The sequence below is a fragment of the Mirounga leonina genome, unplaced genomic scaffold (genome assembly GCF_011800145.1).
Source record: "Mirounga leonina isolate KUSES-001 unplaced genomic scaffold, KU_Mleo_1.0 Mir_91, whole genome shotgun sequence".
In the NCBI taxonomy this organism is placed as follows: Eukaryota; Metazoa; Chordata; class Mammalia; order Carnivora; family Phocidae; genus Mirounga; species Mirounga leonina.
Genome location: NW_023270839.1, coordinates 31,543,879 through 31,559,143, shown reverse-complemented (window position 1 = coordinate 31,559,143; position 15,265 = coordinate 31,543,879). Strand labels below are relative to the sequence as shown.

At 38.8% G+C, this 15,265-nt stretch overlaps 1 protein-coding gene and 1 pseudogene across 2 annotated transcripts in view; one reads left to right on the top strand and one right to left on the bottom strand.

Annotated features, from left to right (window-relative positions):
- Window positions 1-10,991, bottom strand: part of TEX9 (testis expressed 9) — a 159,685-nt gene extending 148,694 nt beyond the window's left edge. For both annotated transcript variants that reach the window (XM_034994737.1, XM_034994738.1), the window contains exon 1: window positions 10,806-10,991. In XM_034994737.1, the coding sequence (XP_034850628.1) occupies window positions 10,806-10,831 (26 nt within the window). In that variant the 5' untranslated portion in view covers window positions 10,832-10,991. The remainder of the gene's footprint in view (window positions 1-10,805) is intronic.
- On the top strand, window positions 962-1,212 carry LOC118003652 (annotated as a pseudogene).
- Window positions 10,992-15,265: the final 4,274 nt, after the last annotated feature.

Below are 15,265 nucleotides of genomic sequence, written 5' to 3'. Positions count from 1 at the left end.
TGCTTCAAATAACACCATCAAGAAAGTGGGAACACAACCTAAAGAATGGGAGAAAGTATTTACAAATATGTGATTTACAAATCACATATCTGATAAAGGCTTAGTATCTAAAATATATAAAGAACATTTATAACTCAACAACAAAAAGACAACACAATTAAGGAATGGGCAAAGGCCTTGAATGGACATTTCTCCGACAAAGACAAACAAATGGTCAACAAGCACATGTTGATGTTTAACATCATTCGTCATCAGCAGAGGCAAACCAAAACCACAAAATACCATTTCACACTCACTAGGAAGGCTATAATAAAAAAGATGGACAATAACAACTATTGGCAAGGATATGAGGAAATTGGAAGGCTCATACCGTGCTGTTAAAATATAAAATGGTGTAACCACTTTAGAAAACAGTTTGGCAATTCCTCAAAAGTTAAATATAGTTACTATACCAATCAGTATTTTCATTCCTAGATATACACTGAAGAGAAGTGAAAACTTATGTCCCCAGAAAAATCTGTCCACAAATGTTCAGAGTAGCAGTAATCATAATAGCTAAAAAATGGAAACAACCCAATTGTCCATTAACTAATGAATCCATATACAAATGTGATATATCCACACAATGGAATATTACTATGCTATAAAAAGAAATGAATTACTGATACACACAACACAGATGAACATTAGAAATATCAGGCTAAGTTAAAGAAGCCAGACACAAAAGGCTATATATGTCCAGAATAGGCAAATTCATATAAACAGAAAATGGAGGAGTGGTTTCCAGGGAAGGGAGAATGGTAAGTGTATGCTAATGAGTATGAGGTCTCTTTTTGGGGTGATGAAATATGCTAAAATTAGATCATGGTGATGATCGTACAACTCTAGGAATATACTAAACCCTACCAAATTGTACACTTTAAAAGGGTGAATTTGCGGTGGCAGCTGACGCGCTCTCCACATGCAGAACAATGTTGGCGAGTTTGTGGACCTATACCTGCAGCAGAAATGTTCAGCCAGCTACTGCAACATTGGCGCCCGGGACCACGTGTCCATTCAGATGAAGGTGGCGAGGTTGACAAGGTGACAGACAGGTTCAACAGCCAGTTTAAAACCTAAGATATCTGTGGGGCCATTACCAGGATGGGAGAATCAGACAACTCCATCCTCTTACTAGCCAAGGCCAACAGCATCATTTCAAAGAACTTCTGACTGGAGAGGATCACGGATGTGGAATATTTGTCATAAAGAAATAGTAAAAACCCAAATAAATAAAATAAAATGAAATGAAAAGTGTGAATTTTATGGCATGTGACGTATCTCAATAAAGCTGTTATTTTTCAAATGTCTGGCACAAAGTAGGCATTTAATAAATATTGATTGGTTTCATTCCCATAAGCCTAAATTCAGATAACAGAGCTGAGGCTATTTCCTACTCAGGGTTTAACAACTTTTACTTCCTCTTGCAGCATCAGGTAGGAGTGCCCAAGGGCTGCCAGTGAAGGAAATTGGAAGCAGCGATCCAGGTTGTTGGGTTGGGGGGAAGAGCTGGTAAAGAATGGGGCATTCAAAATTAGGGAATAGATGCAGATTCTCTCACCAGAGGCCATTCCAGACAATAAACTTGGGGGAAGGATAGAGAATAAAAACTGAGACAAGAGACCAGTGGCTTGTGATCTGGAGACAACTTAATTCAATGAACAGCTTCTTATATTCCCCACTCTAAGTTTCATTTGGCTGCTAGCTTAATTTCTCATAGAGCAAGGACAGGGATCCCACTGCTTATTCTCAAGCTGATCTAGTCATTTTCCTGCCAGGAAACGATATCTTCTCCGGTTTCATTGAGGTGTAATTGACATATAACTATTCCTTTTAGGTGTACAACATAAAGATCTGATATATGTATATATTGTGAAATGATCACCACAGTTAAGTTTAGTTAACATCTATCACCTCACATAGTTACAACCTTTTTTCTTGTGATGAGAAATTTTAAGATCAGCTCTCTTGGAAACTTTCAAAAGTACAATATCATATTGTTAAATAGTCACCAAGATGTACATTACATCCCCAGAACTTATTTATCTTATATTTTAGATAAATAATTATATTACTAAGCATGGCAATGAACAACAACAAAGGAGAGTTGAATTTCTAAAATATTTGGTTCCCTACCCTGGGTATGACTGAAAAAGACTTTGGTAATTCATTGTGTTGTATTAGCAGTAGGTAAACCAGATACAACTGGACTGCTTAAGTTTTCATTTGATGCAATCTTTTATGCAGATAAAGAATACTATGTATTTATTAATTTAATCAGTACCATTGAACAAATCCTTGTGGGAATAGAACTAAAATACATTCAGAACTGGTTGTTTACTAAGCACTGTGTATTAAGCACTGTCACAAATGTGATCCATAAAGATAAAGCCTAAGAAAGAGCCTTTGAGCTTAAGACTAGAAAACAGTGGCCTTTGAAGAGCAGTTTCATTAGAGAGGTGAACTAGAATTGGAAGGATTACGGTGAGTGGGCAGTGAAAAAGTGAAAGTAATGGGTGTGGGCTCCTTTTCCAAGTCTAGCAGCAAAAGAAAGAATAGATGATATAGCTTGAGGAAGAGGCAGGGTAAAAAAATTATAGTACCTTATTTTTCTGATGATTTAATATGGGCCCCATGTAGATAGTTTGGAAGAATAGAGAAGTACAACAAAAAAATAAAATGGTTTATGATCTTTAAATAAAAATAAACTACAAATCTACATTTTCTGCCTAATTTCATGTAATAGAAACAGGATAATAAATTATTTAAAAGCTAGTATACAATTTAGATTTCTAACTTATCCAAGTACATTTCTATTAAGGAAAGAAGGAAAGGACAAAAAGTGACTTTTCTTTCATGGCAGATGTTGAGTTTGAACGAAAAATAGGGAAATGACGGAAGCCACTTGGTACTGCTTAGAGATTATTTTCCTTGTTGATAGCAATAAACTTTTGTTGACAGAAGTAGATCTCACCACAAGAAAAAAAGTTTGTAACTATGGTGGTGATAGATGTTAACTAGACTTACTGTGGTGATCATTTTGCAATGTATACATATATTGAATCATTATGTTGTATACCGGAAACTAGCACAATGTTATGGCAATTATGTCTCAATGTAAAAAATAACAAAAAAAAATTCCATTCCCATGTAATAATCAAAATTATGGACTTCAGGGGCACCTGGGTGGTGCACTTGGTTAAGCCACCAGCTCTTGGTTTCAGCTCAGGTCGTGATCTCAGGGTCGAGAGATCCAGCCCAGGTTGGGGATGGGATCCGTGTTCAGCGGGGAGTCTGCTTAAGACTTTCTCTCCCTCTCCCTCTGCCCCTCCCCGCCATGCTCCCTCTCTCTCTCAAAATAAATAAATAAAATATATATTTTTTTAATTATGGACTTCATTTATATTTTAGGCTTCTCCTCCCCACATCTGGCTCAGATCTGCAGCACCCAGAGCAGCCTGCAGTCAGAGAAGCCAGAAGTCAGGGAAGAGAGTATGAATCACTTCTCTTCCCTTCCGTTACCCCTCTGAGGCTCCTCCCACCATTTTATAGCTCACCAAAACTGGACCGCAGAGAGGAAGGAGAGGAAAGCAGGTAGAAAAATTCTCACTTAACTGATGCTGGATGCTACGGGCTCCTGTTAGGCTTGGCAGATGCGTAAACCTGGTTTTTCCTCTCCTAGAAGGTGTTGGGGTGATTTTGCAAACCCTGCCACCAGCATTACCACTACTGCTGCTGGGTATCGCAAACTCTAGTCCAGCTAGTCATTTGTGATTTCTTCCATACCCCGAGGTATCCACTTTTGGCCTTCTGCTCCTGAGGCTTCCCCTCCGATGGGAACTAAGACCACGCCAGGCTGACTTTCCCCCCACGTCATCCACCTAGATCTGGTCCTTGGGAAACATCACAGCTGTTGGCACTGTGACACACTCTAAAAGGGCAGCTACTTCCCAAACGACAACCATTGACCACTTCCTCTAAGCTCTCATCCCTTAGATTTTTCAGGGATAATTCTGACACCAGCCTTCTGTGTCCCCCAAACTGTGGGAGACACACATTACACTCTTTAAGTGGTTTCCTAACTTCCTCTCTCTTGCCTTCAGCTGACGGGGAAGCTCCCCTACCCTCACACTCTTCCCACCACGTATGGGATCAGCACACCTACAAATGTATACAAAATTATATGTGCATATAGTTAAATTTTTAAATAAAAAAATAAATAAGACAAAAGCAGTTAAAGAGCCAAGCATAGTGCCAGGAAGATAGTAAGCATGAATGAATGTTAGCTTTTATAGCTAAATATTAGCTTCTCTGAATGGTCATCTATATGATTGTTAAGAAATGGAAAAAAGATAGAGTCATCTTTTAAAGACCTGGCTAGCTACATGCCAGGAAACCAATTCCCTTTGTTAAAATATAGTTAGAGGCATGCCTGGGTGGCTCAGTCACTTAAGCATTTGCCTTTGGTCATGATCTCAGGGTCCTGGGATCGAGCCCCGCATCAGGCTCCCTGCTCAGTGGGGAGCCTGCTTCTCCCTCTCCCTCTGCCCCTACCCCTGCTTGTGCTCTCTCTCAAATAAATAAAATCTTTAAAAAATAAAATAAAATACAGTTAGAAATATTAAGGGCTATGCCTTGTGACATATTTTTACAACAAAGATAGTATGACATAGTTAAGCGAGATCAATACACTTACAGAGGCAAAGAAAGTTTTACCAAAACATGACACTATGAAAGAAAAACTAGACGTACGTGGCACAGCACATTGAAAATGGTCTGTCTGCCTTCGGCTCAGGTCATGATCCCAGGGTCCCAGAATCAAGCCTCGAATCTGGCTCCCTGCTCAGCGGGGAGTCTGTTTCTCCCTCTGACCCTCCCCCTTGCTCATGCTCTCTCTCTCTTTCTCAAATGAATAAATAAAAAAAATCTTAAAAAAAAAAAAAAGAAAAGAAAATGGTTAGGATTAAAAATAATAATAATAAAAAAACCCAGGGTGGTACAGTGAACAGAGCGATTTTGGTGCCTTTTCTATAAACAAGATGGAATATAAATGAAATAAATTACAATAGCTCTAATTGTGCCTTGCAGATCACACAATCAACATGGCAGAGGTAATTTGATGAGGCATTAAAATGGCTGAAGTGATAAGATTGCTATGTTCTTGTTAGCTGGGGCATCCAGACCTAACTAGAGATATTCGCACACTCTGTATTCATGCCTTCATTAAAAAAATATGCACCTATTTCGTATAAAGTATTTTCTTTACAGCCTGTGATGGATATAAACAACTATGACACAGTAATTGGCCTTAAGGCATGTACAGTCTAGTTGGAGAAGATAAACAAAGCAAGCTGTCTTTCAGTTTAGAAATTTTGTGGAAAACTAAGCTAGCTAGGTAAAGTGTTAGGTACTTATCATTAGAAGAAACATTTGCTATTACTGTCAAATTCTATATATTTTCAAATTCAAGGTGTCAATTTTCAAGTTTGTGGCTGTTGGGTAGTAGATAAAAGATGCATACGGTAAAAAAAAAATGATTCAAATGATGTTTTTAAATATCATGTTCATATGCATTTCTTACATACCACGGCACAAGAAATGTCCTCATTTTCTCTCTCTTTCTCTTTCTTTCTTTCTTCCTTCCTTCCTTTCCTTCTTTCTTTTATTTTTTAAATTTTTTTTAAAGATTTTATTTATTTATTTGACAGAGAGAGACACAGCGAGAGAAGGAACACAAGCAGGGGGAATAGGAGAGGGAGAAGCAGGCTTCCCTCTAAGCAGGGAGCCCGATGCAGGGCATGATCCCAGGACACTGGGATCATGACCTGAGTCGAAGGCAGCCGCCTAACGACTGAGCCACCCAGGTGCCCTCCTTCTTTCTTTTAAAGATTTATTTATTTGAAGGGGGGGGCAGAGGGAGAGGGAGAGAGAATCCCAAGCAGACTCTGCACTCAGCGCTGAGCCTGATGTAGGTCTCAACCTCACAATCCCAAGCCATGACCCCTAGATCACAACCCAAGCTGAAACCAAGAGTTGGACACTTAACTGACTGCACAATCCAAGCACCCCAGAATGCCCTAATTTTCAAAAACACTGGTTTTTACTTCACTAGCCTATTACTGCATTTCCTTCAATTCCTATGGCATGCAATATGCAGAACTTGATAGGTATATTTCAGGCCAGCATAACACTTGGCCAGATGTCATTCTCTGTTCTCTTTATAGAATTTCTGCAGTGTTTCCTCTAAATGTTTTTTTTTTCTATAAGATAATCTATCTTCCTTTTTTTGTTTCCCCCATTTCTTTTTTTTTTAAACTCTAATCACATAACCCAATAGAGATCTAAAAGTCCTTATTTCAGCATCTTCTAATCTGCTACTGAATTCTTCCCAGACCCGTGATTTAACATCTGTGTTCAATATTCTAATCTACCAAAGAAAACTGGAGCTCAGCTTTATTTGCTTCTTTCAACCTGGGGGAAAAAAGGGGAGAATAATTGAGCTCATCAGCTTCCTGATTTGAGATCTTTATAATATAGCTTCATTATTTTGACATGAATTCCCTAGACATTGGACTCACCCATAGTCAAATTTAAGGGCAAAAGCATCCAAAAGACAAATATATATTACTTTTGGATTACTCAACCTCTGCTTCTTCTGATATAGGCAACTGAGTTGACATTATATTTTACACAGTGAAAAGGGATACCTTTGGCTAGCAATTAGCCTTTTATATAACTTCGTGATATTGTATCCCAAAGAGATAGAATACAGATTTGTTAATAACCCTTTTAAATGTTACATTTAAAATAACTTTAAAATTGGGTCATAATGAGTGATTCTTGAAAAATCCCCAGCTGATTTTAATGCCCTAGCTTTAAATAATGCTGAAACACAATGGCTTCATCTTGGAAAATTTGACAACCAAATTGATACTAATTAAAGCAATGTGTGCAATTTTCCTAGGGCTCTAAAACAAAATGGAATTTGAAACTCAGTAACAGGGCGCCTGGGTGGCTCAGATGGTTAAGCGTCTGCCTTCAGCTCAGGTCATGATCCCAGTGTCCTGGGATCGAGTTCCGCATCAGGCTCCCTGTTCCTTGGGAGCCTGCTTCTCCCTCTGCCTCTCTCTCTGTCTCTCATGAATAAATAAATAAAATCTTTAAAAAAAAAAAAGAAATGAAATGAAACTCAGTAACAAACTAGAATGACTGTCAGAAAATTAGATAATTAAAAGATTTTAAAAGAAGCACACATGTAATACAGTAGAGAAGAGATAGTTCTGCAAGGTATAAGATGGAATGCAATTTATGTGATTCTTTTAAAAAGATAATACCTGAGTGCATTTAGCAGGGCTGACCCTTGGATAAGCTTAACCCTGAGGTAGAACTGGGGCCTGAATCCAGGATGGGACAGGAGGAAAATCAGAGCCAGTCATAGAGTTGGGTCATGGGGCAGCAAGCTAGTGTTCAAATGACAAATTCACCACTGACCCAACTGGCATTGAAATTTGGTCCATTCTAGTGGGTAAGGGTATAGAAAGTAGAAAAAAATGAAGTCAGGGAGGCAGTGGTTTTGGGATTTCAGGAGCAGAAGTCTAACAAAGCCTTGGGTTTATGGAGCACAGGATTCAGCCCCTCAAGAACAGGCTGTTAGGATCCCAACCACATGGATTTGGTTCAGTGTTCCTGTTTCAAAGGGGATCTTGAATTCTGAAGAGTTAACTGAGGCAGAAATGCAGTCATATGGTCTGGAATAACACAGAGGGATGAGGAGAAGCTGTGGTTTGGGGGCATATGAGAAGCCAGGGTTCTCCCTAGGCACACAAAACCCAGGTTCAAAACAGTAAGACTAATCCCACACTCCCCTGGCTGTGGTCTGAATCTGATAAAATATTGCCTCTTAGGTACTAAGATAAAAGCAGTCAATGGTTGCAAGAGTTAGGAAGGTGGTGAGGCTATATGTCGGATTGAGAATACCAATGCCTTAAAAGAACAGGACAAGCAAAAGTAAAAACCAGTAAGAACCCAGTTCTCAAGAAATTATTTGTGATATAAAGAAAGAATAGAATACTCAAAAAGGAATGGTTTGTACTTAGATACATTCAAAAGAAGGTGCTGCTTAACTGTTATATCCAGTTAGGACACAAGAGTGGTTCCTGCTTCAGCATACTTGGTAGTTAATTTTTTAAACCCGAAATGTTATGAAAGCTAATAGTAATAGATACATTTACTGAGCACCTCTGTTGGGCCAAGCATTCTATAATGCTCTCAACAACCTAAAACCTACAAGGTAGTTAGACTATTATCACTATTTTACATAGGGAAACTAAGAGTCAGAGAGGTACAATAAATTGTCCCCAGCCACTCAGCTTATAACATGCTGAACTGGGTCTGGTTCAGTAAAACAGTTGAAAAGAAATAGGCTTATATTATGGAATAAAATATATACTGTTTATTGCCAGTTAACTTAAGCAAAAAAAAAAAAATTGGATATATAGTTAAGCTTACTTTAGTATACATGTACATATATAGCAAAATAAAAATAAAATACAAGCTTTACTACTGTGATACTCTAATGCTAACTGGTCCTTTCTCATTCAGATATTAGGGAAATGTGTATAATGTCTATTCTTCTCAATCTCTGTCTTGGTTTTCTTAGTGCCTGCCTTTTTACTCCCCCACTTGTTCTTCGGATAAATACATTACCCCAGTTTCTTTGCTAATCCTAAGTGAAATGGAACTTATGTTTAAAATCTGCTGGTATGGGGCACCTGGGTGGCTCAGCTGTTAAGCATCTGCCTTTGGTTCAGGTCATGATCCCACGGTCCTGCGATCGAGCCCCACATTGGGCTCCCTGCTTGGCGGGAACCCTGCTTCTCCCTCTCCCACTCCTCCTTCTTGTGTTCCGTCTCTTGCTGTGTCTCTTTTTGTCAAATAAATTTAAAAAATCTTTAAAAAAAATAAAATCTGCTGGTATTTAAATTCAGCTTACATTTCCTTCAAGACTTTGGGTGACACTCAAACGTTACTATGGAGCCTCCTCCCAGCTACTCTCAAGCAACTGATATCAACTAATACCTGATGACAGGAAAAGCTAAGGAATTAGGTAATATTGTTAGCAAGGATAATAAAAATTTTAACAAAAATTACTACAAACTCTTAAAGTTATAAAGAAGATGCTATGGATGCCATACTACATCTATTCACAAAGATCTGTTTCATTATAAAGGAACATTTATAATTAACATCTAGTATTGATTAGAAAATCAACTTCCAGGGATAAAAATAGTATAGTTGTAGTATGTAAATATGTGCATCACATAAAGAAGGCTGCAATACTAAGATTTCACTGATTTCCAAGCAAAATAATATCAGATGTGTCAAATAAAAGCATACACTGAGTATCTGAGGGGAGAATGAAGGTCAAGTTTAGGGATAGGAGGGGAATGTCTCCCTGATGCAGGGAGGGGAAGAAAAGAAAAACAGCAGCATTCACAATAATTGGAATGGAGAAGCAGACTTTCATCAAGGCAGGGCAGATTTGAGGTCCTAGAAAATGCTGGTGACAATTAAATATCTTCTTTTTGTCAGTCCACCCTACCAGATCCCATCTCTCACATCTCCAATCAAATGTACTAATGGAATGTGCTCCACATACATGACATTAATGATGACTCCAGAGGTGGGGATGAGACCCAAGCCAGGTGTGAGAGTTTAGCCAACCATACAGTCAGAAGGAGCAGTGTCCACACAAGACTTCCCTCACTTACGATGTCAACTACAAATTTGGGGGGGGTTCCCCAAAACACCCTCAGTTTTGATACTTTGCTAGGACTCAGAATGCACTAAAACCTGCTGTATCCACAGAGTTATGGGCTATTATGGGGGTTAAAACTGGCCAAGAGAAAAGACGCATAGAGCCGAGTCCGGGAGGGGTCTGAGCTTCTTGTCCCCTCACATGGAGTCACGGAGAGTGTTAACTTCTTCTAGCCACAACATGTGAAGATATGCATGGCCAGCAAAGGAAGCTTGCCCCAATCTTTGGTGTTTAGAGTTTTTATTGGGACCCCATCACATACCACCTGTGTGGCTGACCTTTAGTCCCCAGCCCCACTTGGAGGTTAGGCTGATATCTTTATACTCCAGGCCCTCTGGAGGTAAAACTGACACCAAGTGGCCCAAAACCCCCATAATAAATCACATTTTTAGACTGATACTGCATGGGTCAAAGCCCCCAGGCAAAGATACTTCTACCAGCAGGACATTCCAGGGGACTAGAAATCACCTCCTGGTAGTTTGGGGGCAAAGGCAGACCTCTCTTTGGGTAAGGTTAATTCTTTTTTTTTTTTTTTCTTTTTAAGATTTTATTCATTTACCTGACAGAGAGAGACACAGCGAGAGAGGGAACACAAGCAGGGGGAGTGGGAGAGGGAGAAGCAGGCTTCCCGTGGAGCAGGGAGCTGGGTAAGGTTAATTCTTGACTACATATCAGGCAAATCAAAATTCTTTCCCAGGAATTTTCTTTTTGGAAATAGAGGAGAAGGAACTGTCTTAGGATCCCCAGCAGCAGAGCTTGAGACAAGATTCTTATGTAAGTGATTTGCTGAAGGAGTGTTCTTAGGAGAAAGTGATCAGGACGTGAGTGAAGCACAAAAGTACAGGGGAAGATACTAAGCAGAAGAAATAGTTTCAGCCGAAGTCTAGTCATAGCCAAATTCCACCAGAAACTCTTGAGCATGATTGATCGTACCTCAACATTGACATACCTTGAGAAGGTGTTTTGTACCCTCATATCAGTCAGCCATTGGCTGTAGGCCACTGAAGTGGTGGGGTATTATTTCCGGATGATGCAGCAACTAGTGGCCCAAGACTGTTCTCCAAAATTGGATGCAGCCGCATTGGCACCAGCTCGAAGATAGATGCACTGACCTGGAAAAGGGGTAGGATGGGTGGGCCATCAATAACATTTATTACAGTCCACACCTTCCACTGCTCAGATCAGCTTGTCTGTCACAGTGAGTTCACTACACCCAGTCACAGTTTCTCTAGGATTCTGGTTGATCACAATTTCTGGGGAAAGTTACAAAAGGAGGATCAATGGGACAGATTTCTGCCCCCGGCTGCTATATGTAATCACAAGGCCAGATACTCATGATGTCCCTCCTCTACTGCTCCATTCGTAATTATTCTCCCCATTGACAAGCATTTCCACTGGTCTAGGTTTGCATGGTAGAATAAGCCAGACACCCAATGGAATTAGCACTAAGACCCTTCTCAAGCTGTGGTTGCTGTTTTTGCCTATTTATAGTTAGAATCAGGGTGGGAATACCAAGAGATGCAACAGTGCATCACCTTAATTTCTTCCTGTTCCTTTATGTATCAACAGTTCTACCTCTTCAAATGATGAAAGTCAGTTAGCCCTGCCAGTGTAGTAATTACTTTCTTTGCTTACCAGCTGCTGTAGAGGGACAAGAAGTGTAAAGTGACCAGAATGCAGCTATAGCTTTAAGTTTAGAGGTACTCTATGTTGCTTAGTGCAAAGACCCCACTACCATGGAAATTTAGACCTCTCAACGCACAGATCCCAAAGCTGCAAGGAAAAGAAGACAAATCCTCCAAATGGGTCAGGGGGAGTGATGTTGAGTGGGGATACTACTGTTTCTATACCTTAGTTCCTGAACCTATGTATTCTAAATACTGGGGACATAGCACCATATAATATTCATCACTTTAAGATGTATACACCATTCTGAAGAATAATGTCCCTTTCTCACACGAGAGTCATCTCTAAGCTACCACATCAGCAGAAGCTTTGAAAAGCCATTCCAACTGATAATGGCACAAACAAATGGAAAGATACTCCATGCTCGTAGGTTGGAAGAATTAATATTATTAAAATGTCCATATTATCCAAAGTAATCTGCAGATTCAATGAAATCCCTATCAAAACATCAACAGCATTCTTCATAGAACTAGGACAAATAATCCTAAAAGTTGTATAGAAACACAAAAGACAAAGAAATAGCCAAATAGCCAAAGAAATCTTGAGAATGAACAACAAAGCTAGAGGTATCACAATTCCAGATTTCAAGATATGCTACAAAGCTATAGTAATCAAAACAGTATTAACACATAAACCAATGGAACAGAATAGAGAGCCCAGAAATAAACTCACAATTATATAATCAATTAATCTATGACAAAGGAGATAAGAATATACAGTAGGGAAAAGAAAGTCTCTTCAATAAATGGTGCTGGGAAAACTGAACAATTACATGCAAAAGAATGAAACTGGACCACTTCCTAACACCATACATAAAAATAAACTCAAAATGGATTAAGACCTATCTCAATGTGAGACTGAAACCATAAAAATCCTAGAAGAGAACACAGGTGGTAATTTCTCTGACATGGTTGTAGTAATATTTTTCTAGATATGTCCCCTAAGGCAAGGAAAACAAAGGCAAAAATAAACTATTAGAACTCCATCCAAATAAAAAGCTTTTGCACAGCAAAGAAAAACACCAATAAAACAAAAAGTCAATCTGCTGAATGGAAGAAGGTATTTGCAAATGAAATATCCAATAAGGGGTTAATATCCAAAATATAAAGAACTCATACAACTCCACACCAAAAACCCCCCAAACAATCCAATTAAAAAATGGGCAGAGGACCTGAATGGAGATTTTTCCAAATTTTGGAAAAAATTCTCAACATTACTAATTATCAGGGAAATGCAATCAAACCCCCAATGAGATATCACCTTACACCTTTCACAATAGCTAAAATCTAAAACACAAGAAATAACAAGTGTTGGTGAGGATGTGGAGAAAAAGGAACCCTCATACAATATGGGTGGGAATGTAAATTGAAACAGCCACTATAGAAAACAGTATGAAGGTTCCTCAAAAATTAAAAATACAAATACTATATAATCCAGTAATTCCACTGTTGGGAATTGCCAAAGAAAATGAAAACACTAATTCAAAAAGATATAGGCACCCTATGTTGACTGCAGCATTATTTTTTTTTAATTTTTTAATTCTTATATTATCCCCATACATTACATCATTAGTTTTAGATGTAGTGTTCCATGATTCATTGTTTGTGCATAACACCCAGTGCTCCATGCAGAATGTGCCCTCCTCAATACCCATCATCAGGCTAACCCATCCTCCCACCCCCCTCCCCTCTAGAACCCTCAGTTTGTTTTTCAGAGTCCATCGTCTCTCATGGTTCGTCTACCCCTCCGATTTCCCCCCCTTCATTCTTCCCCTCCTGCTACCTTCTTCTTCTTCTTTTTTTTTTTTTCTTAACATATATTGCATTATTTGTTTCAGAGGTACAGATCTGAGATTCAACAGTCTTGCACAATTCACAGCACTTACCAGAGCACATACCCTCCCCAGTGTCTATCACCCAGTCATCCCATCCCTCCCACCCCACCCCCCACTCCAGCAACCCTCAGTTTGTTTCCTGAGATTAAGAATTCCTCATATCAGTGAGGTCATATGATACATGTCTTTCTCTGTTTGACTTATTTCGCTCAACATAATACCCTCCAGTTCCATCCACGTCGTTGCAAATGGCAAGATCTCATTTCTTTTGATGGCTGCATAATATTCCATTGTATATATATACCACATCTTTATCCATTCATCTGTCGATGGACATCTTGGCTCTTTCCACAGTTTGGCTATTGTGGACATGACTGCAGCATTATTTACAATAGCCAAGATATGGAAGCAACCTAAGTATGTCCACTGATAGATGAATGGATAAGGAAAATGTGAGATATATATCTCACACAGAATATTATACAGCCATAAAAAGGATGAGATAATGCCATTTGAGACAACATGAATGGACCTAGAGGGTGTTATGCTTAGTGAAATAAGTCTGACTGAGAAAGGTAAATACCATATTATTTCACTCACGTGTGAAATCTAAAAAAAAATTAATAAACGAAAAGCAGAGTTGGACCTATAAATACAGAGAACAAACTGATGGTTGCTAGAGGGGAGAGAGATGAGGTGATGGACAAAATGGGTGAAGGAGAGTGGGAGATACAAGCTTCCAGTTATGGAATGACTAAGTCACAGGGATAAAAGGTATCGAAATATAGTTAATGGTATTGTAATAGCATTGTATGGCAACAGATGGTAGCTACACTTGTAGTGAATATAGCATAATGTATAAACTTGTCAAATCACTATGTTGTATACCTAAAACTAATGCAACATTGTGTGTTAACTATCCTCAAAAACAAACAAACAAACCCCCAGCCATTCCACTATATTATCAGGCTGATAGCTCCTGGGTTGTGCTATATGTGGTAGAACAAGTAGATTCCATAGTCACATGCAAGTTGCCTCATCTCCTTTGCCATAAGGTGGGTCCTTTGTTCTAAGGAGATATTATGTGGGATCTCCTATCAGTAAATCAAATAATCTGTGAACCCTCAAAGAGTAGAGTTAGAGCAAACTCTGAAGAAGAAAAACACACCCATACCCAGAAGCACCACAGTAAAAATGAATCTTCGCTCTTTCAAAGGTGGACATTATCTCATGTAAGCAAGGAAACCAAAAGGTCTTCTCAATGGAGTATAAATGCTCCTCTCAATTATCCCAAGTAAAAACGAGCATTTTGGCCCTTTAGTTCCATACCATATTCTATGGTCATGGCCGAGGTCAACAATATCCCTCTTCTGCTCAGATTGCAACATCTCTGACCCAGAAGATCTTTCACATAAGTATTTAAGAAAAGTGTCCTAATCTACACCACAATCTATATAAATGAAGAATTCTAAATTTATCTAAAGCCTCTAGGTGCATTAAGTCCAGTTCCTCATTTATCAGAGGCTTCTATTCTCTTTCCACTTTAAAGTTAGTTTTACCTCTGAATGCTATTTGCTGGATAAAATGGAAGGAAAATAGGAGTTACAATCCTACCTTCTTTAGTAAACACTGCTTATCTTGCCTAAAACAGCTAAAGTGTGCCTTTTCAATTATTTTCATCCAATAATCTAAACATCTTAAAAGAAAGTAGAATACACCTGAAAATAATGTAACATTGTGTGTCAACTACACTTCAATTAAAAAAAGAAGTAGAGGGGGCACATTTCTTATTTTTTGCATTTCTTATCCATTGGAATTCCAACCTTCCAGTTTTAAAGATTCATGCCACATTATGCTGTTTGTCTTTTAATTATGTGCCATTCCGTCTG